This window comes from Pseudorca crassidens, chromosome 8 (genome assembly GCF_039906515.1).
Source record: "Pseudorca crassidens isolate mPseCra1 chromosome 8, mPseCra1.hap1, whole genome shotgun sequence".
In the NCBI taxonomy this organism is placed as follows: Eukaryota; Metazoa; Chordata; class Mammalia; order Artiodactyla; family Delphinidae; genus Pseudorca; species Pseudorca crassidens.
The window spans coordinates 74,237,437-74,260,308 of NC_090303.1; the positions used below are offsets into that span (position 1 = coordinate 74,237,437).

The window sequence follows — 22,872 nt, forward strand, 5'->3', positions numbered from 1 at the left end:
CCACACACAGGTGATGTAGATTTGGGCTTCTCACATCTTGCTGCATTCACACCCTCACCTTGGCCTCATCTTGGTGGGATTTACTTGTCAGTCCCTTGACTTTGGGCTGAGTCATATGACTTGCCTTGGCCAACAGAAAAGGACAGAAGTGTCAGTATGTCATTTCCAAGTGTAGGCTTCTAGAAGTCTTGCACATTTTATCTTGTCTCTTGTGCCTCTGCTGCTCCTTGGAGCATGAGAAGAACCTGCCCTAACTAGCTTGCTGATCCAAGGAGGGTGAGAGACATACGGAGCAGAGCCAGCACAGGCCTGCCATGGGAAGCAGAGTTGCCCCAGCCATCCCAGCCTAGACCAGCTGAGCCCCAGCCAAGCCAACCCATGAATCTGTGAAAATAAATGGTTGTTCTTTAGAACCACTGAGCTTTGTAGTACTTTATTTGTGCTGAATTATTGTAGCAATAATTGATACACCCTAAAATTCAATTTTAAAATATGTGTTAGATATATGATGACAAAGAAAGAACCAGTTCACTGCATCTTTTGCTTTTAATTAGCTGTTGTGAATTCAGACATAGTCATCTGTACTGATTTAGTACTTACAACTATATTTTTACCAATTTTACTTAGGACACAGACAAGAATTGTACTTTTCTACACAAGATTTCCTACTCAAAACTTTTCCCAAGAATTAAACTTATTTCAATAATACTGAATAATCAGTCAGATTGATTTGGTCTTGAATAACAAAGATTTTACAGGAAAATTATATAGTAAACTGATACAGTAAAAGCTAAAGGCTAAAGATATTATTCCACCATCAATATTTTGAGCTAATTAGAAGGATATAAGCCTTAATATAAGGCTATCAATGAAATATAAATGTTGGCAGAAGTTCTAAAGTTACATATTTGGAATTTGAATTTGAGGGTTTGTTATAATTCAGAAAAACCAGATAGATCTTATATGTCACCAGCAAAATCTTACCAGGATTATGTTTTCTTCCAGTTTATTGAGATATAATCGATACACAGCACTACATAAGTTTAAGGTATATAGCATGATGATACATACATCATGAAATGATTATCCCAATAAGTTCAGTGAACATTCATCATTTACTATATATATAAAATTAAAGAAATAGGAAAAAAAGGTTTTTCCTTGTGATGAGAACTCAAGATTTACTCTTTTAACAATTTTCATATATAACATACAGCAGCGTTAATTATGTTTATCACTCACACATTACATCTCTATTACTCTTATAACTGGAAGTTTGTACCTTTTGACTAGCTTCATCTAATTCCCCCTCCAAGGGAAAGAGGAAAACTAGTGAATGATGACACTTTTGAAATGTTTACTGATGTTCTTTTCTGGATGCCCATGGAGCCTTCCCCTACCTCACCTTCCACCATACCTAGGGAAGGATTATTACAACGAAAAAGCAGAGATAAGGCTTCTCTTGATTCCAAAAGCCTTGGTCCTGGGGGAATTCAGGGCATTAAAGAAATTGAGTGATATATGAGCAAGGCTTCCTGCTCAAGGGAGACAAAATTAGGAAAATAAAGTAATTTTTGACACATGTGTATCCCTAGCATGAACCCAGATAAAAGAGGATCTGAGAGCAGAAGTACTTGTGCCTCCTGCTTCTGAGTAGGGCCTGTATAGATAGCAACCCTCTAGAGTTCCTCTGCACGGTGGTAGGGCATTTATTCTGTTCTCTACACCACATTTACCATAGGAGGCTCCATGATGCTGCATCAGGCCTGCCCACCCAGATTCATCAGACTTACACAGAGCCCCAAGAAAAGGACAGAAGTAGCAAAAGGTGTCTCTAGCCCTAAGGGTCATATTGAATCAGCATGAGGACATTATAGCAGCATCCTGAACGGACCAATGACAGACAGGATACGTACCTATCAGCAGATCCAAGATGTACAACTAAGGAAGAGACTCTCCTCCACAGACCCACCCTGAGACTCCTTGGCAATAAGCCCCTGGAACTTAGATGCAATACAACCTTAACAAAATGGAAGAAACTAGGACTTGATTGAGGTGAAGGTTCTGCCACCTGAAGGAATGGGGTTTGTAAAAGACATTAAGTTCAGTTATTAATAAAAGAGAAAGTTATGCCTCACAGGAGACCAGAATAATATCTATGTTTTCCACTTTAAAAATCTGAAGCAAACCAGGCAAAACAAAAGTATTTGATCAGGCTTATGGTGAGTGTTCATTACACTATTTGGTATATCTTAGATGGTTGAACTATTTTACAATAAAAATACTATAAAAGAAAATACACTTATTTCAATCCTGAATCTGTGGACTGAAATTTGTCTCCTTAACCCTAGCATCTGTTTTGATTTAGGCAGTATCCTCAGTGGTTTAAATGCATCACCTCATTGAATGTTCACAGCACCCCTCTTGGGTAGACGTCAATTATATTTTTCATTTTACAAATAAAGAAAGTAAAGCTAATTTAAAGAAACAGTATAAAAAGAATACTTTTTCAGCCATCTTGATCAGATTTTTAAGATGTAGAAATAGTTGTCCTTTTTTTTTTTAAGAAAATAAATAGAAAAAAATCATTTAAGAGAGTCAAAATGTAAAGACCAATGAATTCCTCAAACTGAGGAAGATTCCAGTGAGGCCTTCAAACCAGAACAGGGATAGGAAGGGACTGGGTGATGAGGCAAAGTCTTCTTCTAGAAAGCCATTTCTTTCCATGTATAAAATGGAAGGTATGGAAGAAGGTATGGCAGGTATGGGAAGAAGGCCTGAATGGGATCTGGGTTATGAGGGTGAATAGGGGAAGGTATGAGAGGTGGTGATGGTGAAAACAGGGTAAATACTCAGCTGAAACACAGATTGTAAAAATATTGCCATTTATGTACTTGTGTATAAATAGTCACTGCTCTAAAATGTACTCCCTCCCCTCCTGTCCTTCTCCCAAGGGCCCCCAACTCCCAATAAGCCAGCAGCTAGCTGGCAGGACACTAAGGCACAGATCCAGAGCTGTGACTCAAGCCTAGAATGACTGCTTGGTGGCTCTGCCATACTAGTTATTAAATTGTTTTTATATCACACCTAGTGATAATTCTTATTATAATCTAAGCTACACTCACTTTTTTGAACTCATCAACAAAGGCACATTTGGGCAGTATCAAGCTTCTGAGTGTTGAGAAATCTTGGAAAGATGACTGCTTTTTTAAACCTTCATATCATTATAAGCGGTCAAACCTTAGACTCCTAATCCTGGAGTGGGAATGAGATGAAGCCAGCTGAGAGTATGAAGAGGACCTAGGGTGGAAGGGATGGGAAGAGGAAGCTGTGCTCAGGGGTTAGGGAGCCTAGAGAAAGAGATGAGAGAACACGAAAGGCAACAAACGTCACAGTACTGCCACAGCCGTCCTCATTACACTACTTAAGAATCCCACGCCCCGCAAGTTGTTAACAGGTGCTATAGTTATTTATGAATTTTAAAATGTTTCATTGCCCCACAAAACTCCTTAAGAACACATCATTTTCATGTATTTAAACTTCAGTTTCCTTATTTCGAAGACGGCCGGTTTGATGACCTGTGTCCTTTCAGCTCTCTATATAGTAACATATAATGCATGAGCTGACCTTTAAGGCTGCTTTCTAAAAAAAAAAACGTAGAGGGCAAATGAGTTGCCATTTACCCATTTTTTTTTTTTTTTAGTAAATGATTTGGAGAAGTTATTAACTTGCCTCTAAGCCTAAAGTTATATCTGTGGGTATCAAAAAATATATATATCTCTTTACATCATCTATTCATTTCAAATCTCTGCTAACAGTCTTCTACTTCATCTTTTCTTTGTATCTCATGAAGTTGGATGGAGCCAGTTATCCCAATCAGCTATTATAACCAGAATATGATCTGTTTCTCTTTGGTGCCAGCTTCTTGTTGGGGCAGGTTAATGAAGAGTTTGTGGTTTTTCTTCTCATTAGGAATTCATTTTGGCATTGACAACGCTTCACTGATCATTATGATTCCATGTGCTGTGCTGACTTTGGGGTGGACTTCCCCAGGGAGGCTGCTTTCCCTCCTTTGAGTGCTAGTTAAGCATTCACTCACAGGCCTCCCCACAAAGTCCATTCCTTGCTGGAATGCAGGACATGCTCTCTCCCTGTTCCTGTTGACTTTTTTCACAGTCAAGATTACTCACTGCAGCTGAAGACTGAATAACAAAAGATGGGAAACAGCTTCCACATTTTTCCATAGAACAAAACTCAACTGCTTTGCAGCCAACATTTTTATGAAGGAGTTAGAGGAATAGCAATCTTTTCGCAATCATTAGAGGTAGACTAGGCACTACACAACACACTGAGCCTGACACCTCCCTTTTCTAGAATATTATGTTTGTTAACATGTAATCTGTTCAAAGCATTTAGAAATGCAATTTGGCAGAAGTAAAATTAAGAAAACCCAACTTTGGGAAGATCTTTAGTATTCTAATGATGACTAGTCAGCATAAGTAAAGTCATGCCAACATTTGTGACATTTTCTCTGCCATCTAGTTGAAATTGATCTTTTCTCCAAAAACTGTATTGCCTTTCTGCTATCAACAATAACAAAAACCTGTGCTTTGTCATTCTCTTTCATATGTTTATGTCTTCTCTCCACCTTGATAATCAACTCTAGGAGTTCCATCCTCTAATTCCCTTTCTCCTCCTCCTTTTGTGTCCATCCCCATTTTCCCTCTTCTAGACTGCCAGTATTTTTAATGTATCCTGTGCCCTTTCAGGTATAGTACCAGCTTTTTCATTTCAAATCATAATTTGACTTTCGATCGTATGTGGAACATAATGCAAAATGTCCTTTCCGTTTTAGGATAGTGAATCTCCTTATTATTGCCCCAAAGTAAAATGACTGATTATTACTCAATTCATCTTGTGCCACTTTATAATAAGGTAAAGAAAATCCCGATTTAGGAACAGATAAAATATTTTCATTGCTAACAACTTTTTTAAAAATTCTAATCAATTACTAGAAAAACTAAGCCTCCTCTAACTCACAGCCAAGCACTTAAAAAAAAAAAACTTCTCTGGTAAACTTGAAACTCCAATTAAATATTTGTACAATTGTAAATATTTTATGTATTTTGTAAATATGGCATCACCTGTTTCCTTAGTTCCAGGGGGGAAAAAGTAATGAATCAATAGAAGAGTTAAACATTTTTATTTCTTATTTCAAAGCATTTGAGAGACATTTCAGAAGCGGTTGGTAAATGTTAAATTCTGCATGCCTGCTTCTCCAAGTTTCCATCCACACAGACTAGATGTAAACCAGTGTCACCAAAAGCACACCACACACGCACCCACACAGATTCCTTCCTTGTGTTTAGATGTGAAATGCACCTAAAGGTTCCGGGTCATTTTTCATCCCTTCCTCTGTGAAACAGGGAGATAGTTGTGTCTTAAGCAGCGATGGAACGTGGGCGATGAGAAGAAAAGGCTTAGAACAGGGCAGAATTCTTTAAGAAGCTCGGTTGCCCATACTGGGCATCTCTGCAGGCAGTCGACTTCCTCCACTCCCCACCCCTGCTGGGATGATGCACTGCGAAAACATTAGCTCCCCTGCCCGGACGCCTCTCAGTGGCTTATAGTTGGAAAAATGTTGCCCCAGGTTTAAAATATCTGCCCAAGCAGCCCAGACGGTGAAAACACTTTCTCATTGCTCTTTATTCCTTGCGAGCGCTCCCCGCCCTCTGCTGCCAAAACCTTGGGGATGTGCCTAGACCCGGCGCAGCACACATCCCGGCCAACCGCGAGCAGAACAAACCCTTGGCGGAGAGCCAGGAGGCTCCCTCCCAGCCACCGCCCCCCCCACCCCCGCCAGAGCCTCCCCACCCCCCCACCCCCATACAATACAAGATCTTCCTTTCTCAGTTCCCTTAAATCACAGCCCAGGGAAATCTCCTCAGAGCCTTCATCCAGCCACGGGCCAGAATGTCGGGGGGCAAATACGTAGACTCAGAGGTAGGCTCGGGTGGGTGTGCTCCGGTATCGCGGCGCGCAAGAAGTGCTGCTTCTGCTATCACCCACTCCAAATATTCCGACTGCTTTGCTTGCCTCAGCCCTCTCTCGACGTCGGAGCACTCCTCTCCCCTGGCATTGCTGAGGAATGGGTCTGGGCGGGGAGGTGAAGAGGAGGCAGGAATGTTTTATGTTTTCCTGTTAGGAAGGGGGTCAAGGGAGCCCCTAAGCTAGAGGATCGCGGAGAAGGGGGTCGTCGGGGTCCTCAAGTTGGGTCTGCCAGACCGAGGGCGCGTTTCTGAATGGCTCAGGGGCACTGCCTTATTGCGGGACCCCCACGGTCCGGCCCCAGTCTTCTGGGAGGCAGAGAGCCAGAGCAGAGGGTGGGAGCTCATTCACTCGCAGTCTTGGGGACAAGAACAAGGCGCCTGAACCGGCTGGCCGGGGCGACAGCGCGCGTCTTGTTTGCACTTTCCAAAGCTCTTGGGCCACCTCAAGAACTCTTCCTGCATCTCGGCGCCTGGCAGGGGTGTCTGGAGAGGAGCGGACCTCCCCTCCCCCTAACTACCACTCCCCCCCCCCCCCCCCCGCCCTTCCAACCACCTCTCGGCGCTCGGTCTCCGCCTGGGTGTCGAGACCTCATTTTCCCAAACTCAGCCGCCGTTCAGCGACCGGCCGGCAGCCTGGGAGTGACCTGAGGGTGGGCCGGGGGGTTGTGCAGGTTAGATACCGTTCTAGAGAGCTTAGGAGGGTCTGACACTTGGCTCGACCCAAAGATGGGGGATGCGGGATTGTGAGCACCAGGGGAGTGGTGGGAGCTGCGCAGGTACAGAGACTGCAAAGGGAGGGTGGGGGACGCGGACAGGTGCGGAGGATGTTCCATGGGTCGGGGGGTTCCAGCTGGGTCTTAAGGATGAAGCTAGAAGGGATTATGGAGAGAAGGGAAATGGAGGCCAGGGACGGGAACAGGTGAAGAGCTCGGGTAGAGGGTGGCGTGGCGGAGAGAGGGGCTGGAGAAAAGTCGGAAGTCTGGTCTTCTCCCCTGCGGGGGTCTCCGCGGGGTGCCGCGGGCAGGGCGTGCACAGGGCTGAGGCCGGGGCGGACCGCACGGCGGGGTCTGCCCTGACCCCTGGCGGTGGTGGGCGGGGGAGGCAGGAGCTCCCTGCCTGGTACCGAGGGGTGTGGTGTCCTCTCCTCGATCCTCTTAAAAAGCTTGCGGCTCCAAGGAGTTTACTGTGCGCGGAGCCACCGCTTCCGAAGCGGTTAGTTCGATTTTGAGCCTCGAGGTTTGCCGCGCTACTAGGCTGACTTTTCTGATCGCCGGTTTTTGTTTTTGAAATTTTCTTCCTACCGCCGGTGCCACCCTCCCCCTCCTGGCCGTCCGCCCTGCGCAGGGACATCTCTACACTGTTCCCATCCGGGAACAGGGCAACATCTACAAGCCCAACAACAAGGCCATGGCAGAAGAGATGAACGAGAAGCAAGTGTACGACGCGCACACCAAGGAGATCGACCTGGTCAACCGCGACCCCAAGCATCTCAACGACGACGTGGTCAAGGTAAGGTGAGGCGGCCAGCAAGGAAGGGATGTGCCCCGAGAAGACACTGAGAGGGCTGGGACAGCTCTCCTCTGGCCAGCAGCCTGTGTATCTTTCCCTGTCTTTGCCACACACTCACCATTTTCTGGGCTTGATGTGCGGGAACTCCCGCGGTTGTCAGAAATGTCACATCTCCCCTCCCCACTCCTGCCGGTTAGTTCAGCTGGAATTTAGCTAACTTGAGTTTTGTAAGAGTTCGTTTAACTGCACCCTTCTCCTGGCAAATGAACCTCTGGATCTCAGCAAGAGACAGCCCCACACTCCTTGAGAGGGTGAGATGTTTGCGCTGCAGGTCACCCTTTTTCCGTTTTCAGGTTGAAAGTCTAAGTGAAGGGTGGCTCTCCACTGTATATAGAATTAAGCAGTGAGATCATTTGGTAAGGTCTTGTGCCAAAGGTGACAACCGGAATACTAAGTGAGCAGGTTCCCTCAGCTAAAATTAAGATAACCTGAAGTGATTTTCTTAAAAATAACAAAGTAGGTAGAAATACTTCTGACTAAAGATGAAATATATATATATGTGTGTGTATGTATATATATATTTATATATATACACACATATATATACAGAATAGAATCAAATATTTAATATTTATATGAAGGGTATTTAACTGGAAAAACATGGCGCTTGTACACAGCTATGCATAGTTACACAACCAAAATAATATGTGCCTTTTGATTTCTCCTATAGACCTCTAGTTAGGTGTGGAAAGTTGCCTCTTTAGTGACTGCTTGGGTAAGCCTTCCCTGAGCTAATGGGATGTTCAGGTTGGAGTTCCTTTTCATACTTTAAGGATGTGCTTGGTGAGATTAAAAATAGGTTAACTGAATGGGTATTGGCTAAACTTAGATCTGACTGGATGGTCACTTTTTGATTATGATTATGTTACTCAACTTTGACCCTTTGAAGAAATCTCATCAGAGGAATTTGTTGCTTAAACCCATCTTGATTGGGAAATCATAGGCCTGAGCCATCCTTGGCAGAGGGTTTTCTTTCAGGAAGGGGGATGACCAAGGAAATTCCTGGCCTGGAAGATTAAAGTGTGAAGACCCCCAGAGCAGCCAATGGGGTGGATGAGCAGTTTCCGCCCACGCAGCCTCCTATCCAGGATGGGAGGGGCCATAGTTCAGAGACTGTTCACATTTATGAATAATATATTTCAAAAAGGGGAACAATTTAATCTGCAACTGGAAGGAAAATGTAACTGTCAGAATTGACTCTCTTGGCTTGCTGGTGGAGGAAAAAGGAAAATTGGAGCCTTAGCAGGCTTTTCTACTAACCAGATTATGGAATATTTAAAAGCAGCAGCAATAACAAAAATAGCTTATAAACTGGAAATTAGAATTGCTAAAAACTATTTACTAAAAACATTGCCTTAAAGGAGGAAAGGGCATTTTTGCTTGTTTCCCTTCTCATGTAGCTTTGGACAAGAAGGAAAAGTGCCAGGAAAAGATGCAGATTTCAGAAGGGCCTAGCTTCATTAGAGCCTCCCTGTTGTTCCACTGCAGCGTTGAGTGGGATTCCTGAAGCAAGTGAACCTCCCAGGATGAGTCAGAGAAGCCAGCAGTGTAGATGTGGGTCTCCACACATAGCATGACTAAGTTGAGAAAGAAAGGCCCCAGTGGGAAAAGAGACTTCAACACAAATGGAAAAAAGGCATAACAGACTTAGAGGAAATAGTTCACATAATAGCATTTCAAAGAGCAAGTGTGGGGATCCTCATATTAAAGAAATTAAAAGGAAGAGTTAGAACAAGCTTCTGCTGGCCTAGAGAAAGCAAACTCCACCCACTTGCTCATAGAACTGTGAGCAAAACAAGACAATCAGACAGAAAAAATCTACCTCGAGAAGAATTTGGTAGGCCCACTTACTCAGATGTCTTGCTTAAAGAGGCCTTCAGAGAATGCCCTGCAAAGAGAGACGCAAAGAGTACATCTGCCAGTAGGGCCAGGAAAGGGGGCCTACACCCAGTGGAGACTCCTATTTTATAATTTTTTTTTTCTTTGAATCCAAGCACAAATCTAATGATAGAAACAGTGATGATCCTCTCCATGTTACCGAGACAGTAAATAATAAATTTCTCTAAATTTTACTTTTGATTACACAGACTTCTTAAAATAATAAAGACACCCAAAGCTTCACGCTTAATGCATGGTAGCTTAAAACTTCACATGATAATAAAGAAACAGTGGCCAACTGAACCTACTGTTAGAGTTACCAAATCAGGTAAGAAAAGGTCTGTTCTAAAAGCAAGCAGCTCTGTAAAAGCTGCCAATTCTGTCCGATTCTATAGTCACTAACCACTTTTGGCTATTTCAATTTAAATTCCAAGTAATTAACATTAAATACAATTTAAAATACAGTCTTCGGTCACACTAGCTACATTTTGAGTTCTCAGCACTTAAGGCTAGTAGCTACTGTAGTGGACAGCACAGATTTAGAACACTTCCACCTTCATGGAAATTACTATTGGACAGCAGAGGACTAGAGTGTTCATTCTCTCTATATTAAAAATGTCCCCATATCAAGTTTAGAAACTTGTAGATGGAGATGAAATGAAACACTGATGGACAGTGTGAGGAGCAGCATAGTGTATCTGCACAGTATCCTTTTAGTCCCATAAAACAGCTATTTAGGGTAGGGAAGAAAACTCAGAAGATGGATGTGTTGTGATTTTATACTTCAAGAAGGTAGAGTATTATCACCTATTCCACTAGTGATAATGACATAAATTAGACTGAACAATTTAGTTCCAATAAAGTTGGTTTCTTATTTCACTAAAGGTTTGCTACACCATATTATGAGATGTCTGTATAGACATTTATCGAAAAAAAAGAGTAAGTTATGAACGCTTTTTAAAATTTCTTCTAATTAAAATGGTCATACCTTCAGACTGTCCATTCTCCCTCTGAGATTTCTATGTTTTCTTATGCTCACATTTCATTCATATGTTTATTATGTACTATTTTGATTTTCTAATAAAGAAAATGACTTCAAATTTATGATTCTGATATCACATTAGCCATCAATCAATTTGTTAAACTCATCATATGCTAGACTAGACACTGTGCTACGTACTACAAAGTGTAATTCCTAAAATAAGTCCTAGAAATCACAAAGATTAGAGTTAGTGAAGACAAGATGCATACAGATTAAAAATACACACACACATACATACACACACACACACAATATCACAACAGTAAGTCACTTCCAAATGCTATCTAATTGGTCCTTTTTTTATTTGCCAGGAAACATATAACTAGATTTTTAAGTTTCATTAATCCGTGTTACTTATTCTCTCTCACATATGGGTTTGAATTTTCACTTTCTTTTTCAACTGGCATGCGCTTTTATGCAGTCTCTATCATAAGGTTTCTCATTATCATTTTGGAAATATACCAAATATACACTATAATAAATCAAAAGTAAGTAGTATTGAATATTGCATAATAAAAAGTTTATTTAAAAGTGAATCATTAATTATCTTGATCTTGGTAATCATTTACAATATGGATGTATATCAAGTCATCATGTTGTACACTTTAAATATTATATTTGTCAATTATTCCTCAATAAAGTTTTTTTGAAAGTGAATGGTACTGATATTAAGTGTTAGGGAGACCCTACTTGGATAGGGCATTAGGGTGAGAGAAGGATGCATTATAGATAGTTTAATGGAGAAGGGCATGAAGGAGGTGCAATGTGAGTTGGGTCATAATCGACAGATGGAATGCAAATAGCTGAGAAAAGTACAGGAGGTAATTCTAAATGACAAGGCATGGAGATGGGAATGTCACACACAGGGCATAAGTCTGGAGGTTTAGCAGCCCATTTTGACTGAAATTAGAGTTCATGTGGCATAGTGGTAGGTCATAGAGATGAAACGACTGATCGTGGCCAGATGATAGAATCCTGAATCCAGTACTCCTGATAAGTTTGAACTTTATCATGTCAGCAGTGGGAAGCCAAGAAGACTTCAAGCTTAGAATGACATGATGAAGGTGGGCTCTTTGGAAGATGACTGGTTAAGGTACAGGATGTAATAAAAGATAGCCAGTCTGGATGAGGAGCAAACAGTTACGATGTAATTGCATCATGGTCTGGACATGAAATGAGAAGAACAATATGCAGTGGCACTGGGAATAAAACCATATAGGTGCAAAATGACAGAATTTTAGAATTGGAAGAGAATGTAATGGTTACCAGGTTAACCTCCAATTCCCAGTTCCTTTTTTTAACATTAAGAGAAACTTAAGGGTTAAAAAAGTTTAAATTTCTATCCACGTTTTCACATGGTTAGTGTCCAAAACAGATATTTTGAAATATAACATAAGGCATGAATAGATAAGATTATGTGATTTTCATGGATTATTGTCATGAGAGGAGAAATGAGCTGAGATGATTCTGAGCCTAGCTCTGAGACAAATCAGTACATCTGAGAGGAGATCTTTGTTAAAAATAAAAATACGCATTTGTATCTTTCTTTCCTAAAATTTGAATTAATGATTCTTAAATATACACAGATACAAAATTTTCTTTAGCAGTCAAGAAAAGGGATGCGCAGGGTAATCAGTTTGGGTTTCAAAATAACGGCCTAATGCCTCCATGATCCCTTTCAACTATAAAGCATTCTAGAGCAACTAGTAATTAATATTAATATAACAGAGATTTTAAATTTCATGTTTGCTTGATATAATCAAAGCATAAGATTTAAAAGGTCAGGCTGGCCCAAAGCACTCAGCGCCATGTTAATAGTCTCTTCTGTTGGAATTGGTTTTGCTTATTTGTTTGTTTAGGAGATAGCCTCACAAGATGGTGACTAATACTCTGCCACACATGAGAATATGCATGGAGTTCAGAATCCCCAGCTTGTAAAAGAGCACTATGGTCATGTGTGGTGGGAAATTATTCTCACATCACTGAGCAAATAACAATATTAAAATGGGGGACATTATTCATTCATAACCATCTGAAACACTTTCAATTTCAGTCAACAGTGACATACCTTTTAAATGCTTATTAAAAGAAAGTATTTTTTCTTTCTCCACCTCCAAATTGTTGTCCAAAAAACTTGAAGAATTAGCTCAACTTTGGTTCTAACTGAATAAAATTTCATATTATTTATTAAAATTTAAGATAAGATACACCAAATATTCTTGAATTATGAAAAAGTTCATGATGTGGGTTATTCTTCCAATCGACAGCAGTGCTGGCTACCTTTTAAAGGGGTTTGAAGTAAGAGCAGCTGCAAACTATTGCATCTGGAAAGTCCAATAACTTCAAAAACCACCTGCTTATGCATCCTGCCCACTCAAGTTCATAAAATAACAGACACTTTCATATTCTAAATTAAACTGCTTTTTAGTTTGCCCTACTTTTAACCGTAAGTTATTGTTCTCTATGATGAAATATCCAGAGTGAGCTGATCCCTAGAAGAATAGGGCTGTGTGCACTGGGCTATGGGCTCCTGGGCCCTTTCATGATCCTCCTGGCCAGATTTGCAGCGGGAAAAGGGTAGGGCTGTTATTTTCATACAAAGATGGTTTAGGCCAAGAAACACACACTCGTCTTCCACTCTCTGGACCCTATGTATACTATCTAAGTTACTATACACTAAGGCCCTGGAGAAAAAGATTTGCATGCTATACTTTTGTTAAAAGAAGTTTTCTAAAAAGGTAGCCCTTAGCCCCTAGAAATATGCTTAACCACAGGTGCTCAGAGGCACCTGGACAGAGTAGAAAGAGTACTGTGCCAAGAAAAGAAATTTTTGTGACTTTTGTTAACTTTCTTTTTTAAAACTTGAATGTTAACGATTCTTAAATATATAGACACAAAATTCTGTTTCTTTAAAAATCAAGAAAAGGCATGCACATAATAATCAGATCAGTTTTGGTTTCAACCTAAGGGCCAAACTAGAAAGTGTCTAGTCCCATATGTGTGGGACACCAAGGAAGGAGGGGGAAGGATGTCAGGGCAACAGATTTCTCTTCCTCAGCAGTCCCTGAGAGTGGAGCTCATAAGCAAAAAGCAAACTTGTTTAACTATTCAAAGCTAATAAACACCAGCCTTAAAAATATTTTGAGCAAGCTATTTTATGTTTCCATGCTTCAGTTTCTCTAACTATAAAGAAAAGAATGAGAGTCATTCTCATATAATAGCATTCCCCTCCCAAACCCATTCACCTTTCAATAAATGATTACTATATATCTATTATGTGCCATGCACTACAATATGGAACAAAGATAGATGTGAGTACTGCCCACAAAGAGTTTATGACTATCTTCCTTGTCTCTCTTCATTGCAGTTTCCTTTGAAAACTTTTGCTGAAATTCCTTTACCAAATTCTACTGTATGGTAAAATCTTAAAATCTTTAGGGCATAGTTTAAAACATGCCTCATCTCTAATGCCTCGAATTGTTCCTGAGCCAGTAAGTAAGGCTAGGGGAAAATAAGGAACATATATTTATTATATATATATATATATATATATAAAATATGTAATATATATATATATATTTTAGAGTCCAATGTACCACTTTTATTTAGGAAAACACCAAAGGAACATATATTTTTTAAACAATTTGACCCTGTTTGGGTCCTATAAAAATTATAATTAACTTATAGAAAATATTTCAGTTCTTCTCTAATATTCTCCCTTCCCATATTGTTGCTTGACTTTTAATCATCCTATTGAAAATTTAAAATTTTCAACCATTTTAAAACCTCATATCCTCTTTACAAACCCAAGAGGGCTCTCATATTCACCCGAGCATCAGAATCATCACAGGAATTTTTAAAAATACAGATGCCTAGGCCCACTACATAGTTACTAAACTAGAGTATCTAGGGATGGGGCCTAATCTAGGGCCTCTAAGCTCCCTAGATTGTGAAGTCAGGTTTAGAAATTATTGTACCCAAGGCTGGCTTCAAGATATACACTTGAATGGTTCTACCCTAAGAGAACAGTTCAGTCACACTATGTAATTCTAGATGTTCCTCCTGCCAGAAGAACACTTGAAGGTTAGGCCAGTTTAAACTCTGCCAAGGAGTTCTGAAACACCATAGAGGGTTCCCAAGTCAGCCTTGCTCAGTGGTCCTCCATCCCTTGAGGCCACTTGGGCTTACAGCCCACTGCAAGCTTAGAGCCTCAGAGTGGCCTAGGGGTGGGGTGGCCATATGTTCTAGGTTGTCCCATGCAGGCAAGTTAATAATGGTCAATAGCTATCCTGAATAACTATTAATTATTTTTAATTATTAATTATAATTAATTATTAACAATGTCCCTTTCATTCTCAGAATTGTCCCAGTTTGGAAGAAAAATTATATGGTCATGAATGAATTGGCAATGACCTGTCACTGATTCCTGTACCTGAAATACATTGGAAGTCCCTACTTGCACTATTTTTTTAGCAAAATGGGCAAAATTTCCATTTAAGAATGTCATGCTTTTCTTTCCTCTCCAGTCTCCAGTGTCACCTCTCTCCTATCCTTCATTGGCCATAACTTGGAGGAGTTGCTCTTAAGTGCCAATCTACTCTACCCTCAGACCTTAGTTTCTTTCCCTGCAACACAGGGTTAATGAAACTGACATCCTTCCATCACATATTTTGTCAACTACTCAATCAAAGATTAAAATGTTTAAAATAGTTTTAATTTTTTTCAGTTAGTCCAGGAAACATAAAATGGCATGCTTTCACATGAGCCATTGTTTAGAGTGGGGAAGTGCTTTTAATTTTGTCTTAAAGGAAATCTGCATGATCCATGTACTGAGCAACTACCAAGGGAATTTAATTGGTAGAACAGATTTACACCTGCACAGAATACATATTTCCTGCCTCTCCTATGCTGATGTTTTAGATATAAAATACATTTTGTTTTCTTTATTAAACCTTGAGAAGATGTCTCTTGTTGGTCATTATTTCATAGCAGGGGAAGTACATATTCCTAAAGACACAACTGAGCTTCCCTTTAGCCACTGTTAGTTATTTAGGTAATTAAGACGCAGGCATTTTTAATTTTGAGAAGGCTTAAATAAGTTTTGATGGTGTATGTGTGTGCTTAATATATTATTTCATAGCAATTTAAAAGTGAAAATTTTAAAAGGTGCATTCAGTATTTAAACCTTTCTTGAGCCCAGCAAGGACATTATAATACAAATGGACATTGATAGATTCTATGTAAAAAGATAAATTGCATCCTGAGATTATACCGGGTCGTCTCACTGATGTAGGCATCAAACACAATTACGGTTTCTCATTTATAATGAAGAACTGAGAAAGATTCTGATTTCTGAACCCAAGTAGTGAGAAAGTAGGAAACTGGGAGGAAAAGAAGCAAAGACAAAGAAAGGACAACAAGGCCCCTTCTCCCTGCCCTGCCACCCACCCTGTGCTGGACTGGGCTTTGCACGTGCCAACTCCAGGAGCCCCCCACATCCATTGCTTTGCACGGTGCTGTCATGTCTGATGACATGATCAGGTTCAGGCATTGATTGAGTATTAATTCTCAGCTCCTGCCCTGAAGAGTTTATCAGGAAAGCAAATATATAAACAAATCTGAGTGAGGTCACTGTAACTTAGGGATGCGCTATAGTTGGACACAAAGCAGAGAGTTCTCAACAATCTCCAAGGCTGAGCACCAGGCATGTGTGGCAGGAAAGGGATGCCAGCAGAGGGAGCAGCAGGAGCAAAGGTACAGAGACCTGAGGGCACCTAACATGTTCTGGGCACCAGTGGCAGGTCAGTGTAGCCAGAGCAAGGGACACAAGCAGGAGCCAGATCTGCATGACCTTCTGTGCCCAGTCAAAGCACCTGTCCCTGTGTAGGCCACAGCAACCCACAGAGGTGTTTTTAGGCCAGGAAGTGACCTGATGAGATATGACATCTGCTAACAGAAAGGGCTAACTTCAGTACAACGGGGCAAACCAAGGGATGCCAAATGTGCAGGTGGGACATGGAAGCCTTCCTCCAGCACTTTCTACAGGCTAGCTTGCTGGCACAGATTATTTTACTTACTCCTCCAACGGCCCTTTGAGGAGGTGCTATCATTTTCAGTTATATTCATCTGGCAGATAAGCAGATTCAGACCTGACCATTTGCTCAGGATTTCATAGGTAGGAAATGGTACACTCAGAATTTGAACCCAGACAGTTAGACCCCAGGACCAGGGTTCTTAACCACTGTGCTCCAGTGCCTCTCTGTAATAGATCATGATCCAAGCAGACAGTGGTGTCTCCATAGTGAGGAAAGACATGACTGTGTTCTCAGAGTGGCTGAGCAGCATTCGGCAGGGGGATTCCAGACATGGTCTGTTTTGGGAGTGACAGGCCTACAGTTCTAAGGTCAGACTTTAGATCCTGGTAGGTGAGTTGGGAAAGGAGGAGGAAGGACCAACGTAAAGACCAAGATAAAACCCCACACACCTCAAGAAATATGCAAGTTGGGTGAGCTCCCAACAAGGCAGGGAGGGTCAAATCCCAGAGACAGAAGTGGGGTACAAAGTGGGGATGTGTCCCAGTGATTAGAAGTGGAACACACACTCAGGACCAGACAAGCTGCAATGCTGGCTTGTGTTGAATTACCTGAGTCTTTAAAGCACGCTGACTGCCCAGGTTGGCCACAGCTCCTGGGCTGCAGCTGATCCTGCCTGGATGTGCAGGGAGGGCTAGGTGTGAGAAAATGAAGCAGGTCCTGACAGGCACTTTGCATCTAATAGCTTCATTTAAGGTTCTCAATTTTTCTGTCCAGTTTCTACAGATATTCGTGCCATTACAGCAATACATTGTAAAAATAGGAAACAATTGAGAAAAATCTTAGTTTTATGCTAGTGGGAGAAATGCCTATTTAATCCTGAAAGTAGTTTCTATGAGACTTCCTCCCTAATAACTACATATTTGTTCTCAAAAACAAATACCAGAAGTAAGGAACAGTGCATTTTTACAACGTACCATTAATCTCTCAGAAGAACAATTAAAATGTTCCATCAATCATGGCTCACTGTTTTTTTCTATATTAGTAATAATAATATATAGCTGGAAGTGGGCATACCAAAACGTGTCAAGGAAATGCAACTGCATTCATTGGATTTCATTGCCAGTTATTTTGGTTAGGTCAACAGAGCCCTCTTTCTCACTTGTTCTTAAGTGTCAGGCTTTTTAGTAGGGAGAGAAATTGTTTGTCTAAAATGGTTAATAACCACCAGTTCACCAAAATGTTTTGGGTAAGCCTATTATTCTAGTTATAAAGGTAGGAATGAGAGTCATTCTCAGATAGGTGCTCCCTAGAAAGGCCATTCAGCAAATATTTAGGAAGCACTTACTCTGCACTATGCATGGATCCTGCCATGCATCCTTGTGCACCAGAGCCTGCCTGACAGAACCACAGCCATCCACCAAGGCTCACCTCAGATATCTGGGCCTCTGTCAGCCTTCCCTGACTGCCCTCATCAGAACTGGTCATCTCTTTTCTTGGCTCCCACCACATTCTGTTTTTGTTTCTATTTTAGCATGTATCAAAGCCCTCTAAGCATTCTGCTTCTCTATCCCCATGCCTCTCTCCCCTCTTCTCTTCCCACATCATATGCAAGTCCTTCAAGACAGAACAGTGGCCCCTGGTGGCCCCAGGACTGTGGCTGCCCAGTGCCCACCCAGGGCCCCACACGGAGTCTGCTGTCAGAAAATGGATGCCAACATCATCAAAAAATCTACAAACAACAAATGCTGGAGAGGGTGTGGAGAAAAGGGAACCCTCTTGCACTGTTGGTGGGAACGTAAATTGATACAGCCACTATGGAGAACAGTATGGAGGTTCCTTAAAAAACTAAAAATAGAATTACCATATGATCCAGCAATCTAACTACTGGGCATATACTCAGAGAAAACCGTAATTCAAAAAGAGTCATGTACCACAATGTTCATTGCAGCTCTGTTTACAATAGCCAGGACATGGAAGCAACCTAAGTGCCCATCGACAGATGAATTGATAAAGAAGTATATATACTTCTTTATTATGATAAAGAAGTATATATATGACATACTCCATATATACAATGGAGTATTGCTCAGCCATAAAAATAAACGAAATTGAGTTATTTGTAGTGAGGTGGATGGACCTAGAGTCTGTCATACAGAGCAAAGTAAGTCAGAAAGAGAAAAACAAATACCGTATGCTAACACATATATATGGAATCTAAAAACAAAAAATGGCCACGAAGAACCTAGGGGCAAGATGGGAATAAAGACGCAGACCTACTAGAGAATGGACTTGAGGACACGGGGAGGGGGAAGGGTAAGCTGGGACAAAATGAGAGAGTGGTAGTGTATATATGGACATATATACACTACCAAATGTAAAATAGATAGCTAGTGGGAAGCAGTCGCATAGCACAGGGAGATCAGCTCGGTGCTTTGTGACCAGCTAGAAGGGTGGGATAGGGAAGGTGGGAGGGAGGGAGACGCAAGAGGGAGGAGATATGGGGATATATGTATATGCATAACTGATTCACTTTGTTATAAAGCAGAAACTAACACACCATTGTAAAGCAATTATACTCCCATAAAAATGTTAAAAAAAAAACAAAACAAAACTTCATGTCTAGAGGAAAAGTGGACATGCAAAAAGACCAATTAAAGAAAAATATGCATGTACTTTAGTAAAAAAAAAAAAAAGAAAGAAAGAAAGAAAATGGATGCCAAATTGAATCTGCTGCAAAGAAACTGAAATTTCTTTTTTAAGTAATTGAATGTCTTCAGTGAGCTAAAAGACAGTAGGATTATGTCATTGAGTGTATTCCTTTGCTCCTTTTCTCTGCAGCTGCCACATTTAAAGCCTTATAAGGAAAAACATATCCAAATAATTAAGAAAGAAATCCAAAAACATTCACTCTGTTTACTAAGGTAAAGAGACAACCTGCTCTAATATGTATATAAATTTATTATTTAGAATGTTTTAATCTCCAGTTTGAAGAGGACATAGATACATCTCTCCTGAGCCTTCCAATAAGCAGGCTGAGGCACCTGGATGACTTCCCAGGGCCTGCAGAATAAGGCTAATCTCCTAAGTATCTTGCAGGCAGGGCAAGCAGATTCCTAGAATGCCAAAAGATGCCATTGCTGCTGCTTGGCACTGCCCCCTGGGGCCAGAAGTATGAAGGCTGAGAGTTGGGTCTCAGGCCACATGAGAGCTCCCTTGCCAAGAGAGGGGTAGAAGGACTCCCTGTCAGACTCCCCATATACCTTTGGACAAATGCAAACATCAGAGAAATGACTAGGTCCGGAGACAGTTCTGAAGAAAAATCTAAAACCTTTCTCAAAGCCTAAAGGAGACAACAGCTTTGAGAAACCCAAGCCTCTTCTTCCTATTCTTTCGCTTTATTACTTCTAGATATTAAGTACACAGAGATCTGAGATTTTACTAGCTGGGATGTGGTATCCACTATTTCAAAAGCATAGAAGTTTGTACCTCATAGGTGGTCTGTCAGAGATCTCAGATCTCTTCTCAGAAGAATAAAAACAAAAAACAAGCAAAACACTTAAATGTTTCTAGAAGGGGTCAGACATCATTTGTTTCATTATTGATGTCTGGGCCAAGTGAAATGAATGTTAGCTCCTTTTCCAGATATGCTTCTTTCTATCATTTCCCATGATAGGAGGTTGATTTACTATAATAAGGATAAGAGTAAGATGTGTCAATTTGACCCCAAATAGTTTTCTCATCAATAAGCTAAGTATAGGAAATCAGGGTCATTATTCAGTTAAGCATAGGTAGGACTAGAAAGTTGCCATTAAAAAAGGGTGATGATGTGTAATGTGAATTTTAGGTGTGACTGATATCTAATATACAGCCAAGACCACAGTCGTAGCACATTTAATGCTTTATCAATGACTGGAATGAACAAGTTAAAGAGGACTCTCAACTTACAAATGACACCAATTACAATGACCTTATTAACATATATAAAAAATAACATCAAAGTGATTTTTGGCAAATTACAAATAGCCCATAAAAATAAGATAAAAACCAATACAAAGTAAGATAATGTTAAAAGACTAGGAATAAAACGTATAGCTATTAAGCGGGAAACAAATAGGTAAATATATGAAAAATAAGAAAATATCAGGAGAGGGTTGTCATTTCTGTGGGTGCTTGTGATGTGGAAAATCAAGATGCTTGGTAAACACAACGGATATGGAAACCCTTTGTAATAATTCCACAGCCCCTAAGGGACCAAGATCTCCTGGGTGAGAATCACTATTGTAAACACACCCTTAAATGAATCCATCATGCTCCACACCCCTTGAGCAATAGGGGACCAAAACTAAGTCTATCAATTGTGTCTGAACATTAAACATCTCAATAATTTAATGATATTTTAAAGGAAGCACAATGAATGGAATCAAAAGGAGAATTAATCCAAAAAAAACAAAAATGTCACAGACAAGATTCTCTACTTTATTTGCTATTGGTCAGACTTATTAAATATAGGATCTGTTTTGATCTTATAAGGAGGTAGAGATGCTGGAAAGATCCTAGGGAAGAGCAAAAGGAAGGAGATAAAAGATGAAGAGAAACACCCAGGTAGGGCTGGGGAGGGACTGTTTTGTCTGGCAGTTTGTTAGAAGAGTTGAAAGTGAACATAAAATGACAACTGCCTTTAGTTACTGCTAGGTTCTTATGAGACTTAACAAGGCAAATACTGCTCAGCCACAATCACCATTCAGGACAAGGAAAAAGGAGGAAGGGGTTAGTTGAAAAAAAAAAGAAAAGTTAGGTTACATGGGAGAAGAAATTCCAAGTAATCAGAGCAGTTAATCCCAAGAATGTGTCACAAGAGGTTGTTCTGTAAGAGTAGTGTGTTAAATTACTTGTCTATGTAGCTTCTCAAATCCTTCTACCTCTACAGCTACAATTTGGTGTATAAGAATACTGACACAGTCTCATAATTAAGCACAAGCATATGTATGAACACTTTCCTCTATTCCTGCAGGATACCTGGTTTGTTTGGGGGCAAAGAGGAGTTGATGTGGCATTGTGTTAACAGTGGTTGAGAATGCAAGTGGTAAACATCTGAAAGTAGAATACTACAAAATGCATGCATTGTATGTACCAAAAGGTCAGTATCAAACATTATCTTTATGGCAAGCCTGCCCATCCAATCCCTCCTACACATTGCATAGTCACACAATTTTGCAGCTTGTATAAATCCCTATTGTGATTTAAACTCATGAGAGAGTGTGGCTTCTGCAAAGGGTGGCTGTTTTGTGACTTTAGACCAGTGGTCTTTTACCCTAGCTACAAATCATCTGGAGAACATTTAAAAATACTGTTGTACACGCTCCATCCCTAGAAATTCTGATTGAATTAGTCTAGGATGGGGCCCAGGCCTATGTATTCTTTTCTCTTTGGAAAGCTCCCCAGGTGATGCTAATGTACAGCTGGAATTGAGTCTGGTTTCGACTCGCAGAATTTCTTAATAATAAAACTGTGTTTCATGACAAAACTTTCAGGACTGTAAGGGCTACAGTGGGGAAATTATTACTTCTCTAGGTCCTCATCCTGCAGAGTCCTTAGAATTTTTATTAGAATATCATATTTATCACTCAAATTCCTATTACCAAAAAAAAGATAGACTTTGTATGTGGGATAAATCTCATGTCACTTATGTAATTCAGTCCTGGTGTTTTTCCCTTTCCTTTGCTCATTCTTTCTATTCTCCCCAAGAGGAAGATCAGCAGGTTAGAGTGTCAGAACATCATCCCTATCCCTCTTTTTCACTTGGGTTCATGGTTCAGGCATACTAGGAATGGAGCTGACAACATGCACTGGTTTTTCTCCTAATGGTGCAGAGGCCACAGGAAGCTTCACTGGACCTAAGGATGGCAGGTGTCCCACACTTCTCCAGGGCCTGGCACAGAGAAGAGAAAACTCACTGAGAAGTGCTTTACTGATGCCAATCACTCCTCAGAGCAGATGGGGAAACTGAGCCTCAGATGAAACCTGAATTCCAGATCTCTCTTGGACACTGACCTCAAGTGTTACCTTGGGCCTTGGAAAAGTCACTTGGACGCTTTGGACAGCAGTTTATTCATCTAACAATCAATAAGTTGAACTAGAAGATCGCTAAGTCACTTATATTTCTAAAATTCTGTGATTCCAGTTAACCAGTATTCATAAAAGTGTGGAACGCTGTAAACGTGTATAAAAGTCCATGCAGAGATAACGGTGGAGGACCCCCTCATCAATACTATTTTTATTACCTTCTTCCTAGATTTTA

The 22,872-nt window shown here is 40.6% G+C and overlaps 1 protein-coding gene and 1 long non-coding RNA gene across 5 annotated transcripts in view; one reads left to right on the plus strand and one right to left on the minus strand.

The window, feature by feature from the left end:
• LOC137229220 (uncharacterized) overlaps window positions 1-22,872 on the minus strand; it is a 379,962-nt gene that overhangs the window by 236,718 nt on the left and 120,372 nt on the right. The gene's annotated exons all lie outside the window — the stretch shown is intronic.
• CAV1 (caveolin 1) overlaps window positions 5,852-22,872 on the plus strand; it is a 33,641-nt gene continuing 16,620 nt past the window's right edge. Inside the window, exons 1-2 of one of the 3 annotated variants that reach the window (XM_067746797.1) lie at window positions 5,852-6,003; window positions 7,395-7,559. In XM_067746797.1, coding sequence (XP_067602898.1) covers window positions 5,974-6,003; window positions 7,395-7,559 — 195 coding nt within the window. In that variant the 5' untranslated portion in view covers window positions 5,852-5,973. Of the gene's footprint in view, window positions 6,004-6,592; window positions 6,722-7,394; window positions 7,560-22,872 lie in introns of those variants that run through there. The other 2 variants (XM_067746799.1, XM_067746798.1) reach the window with 2 other exon arrangements.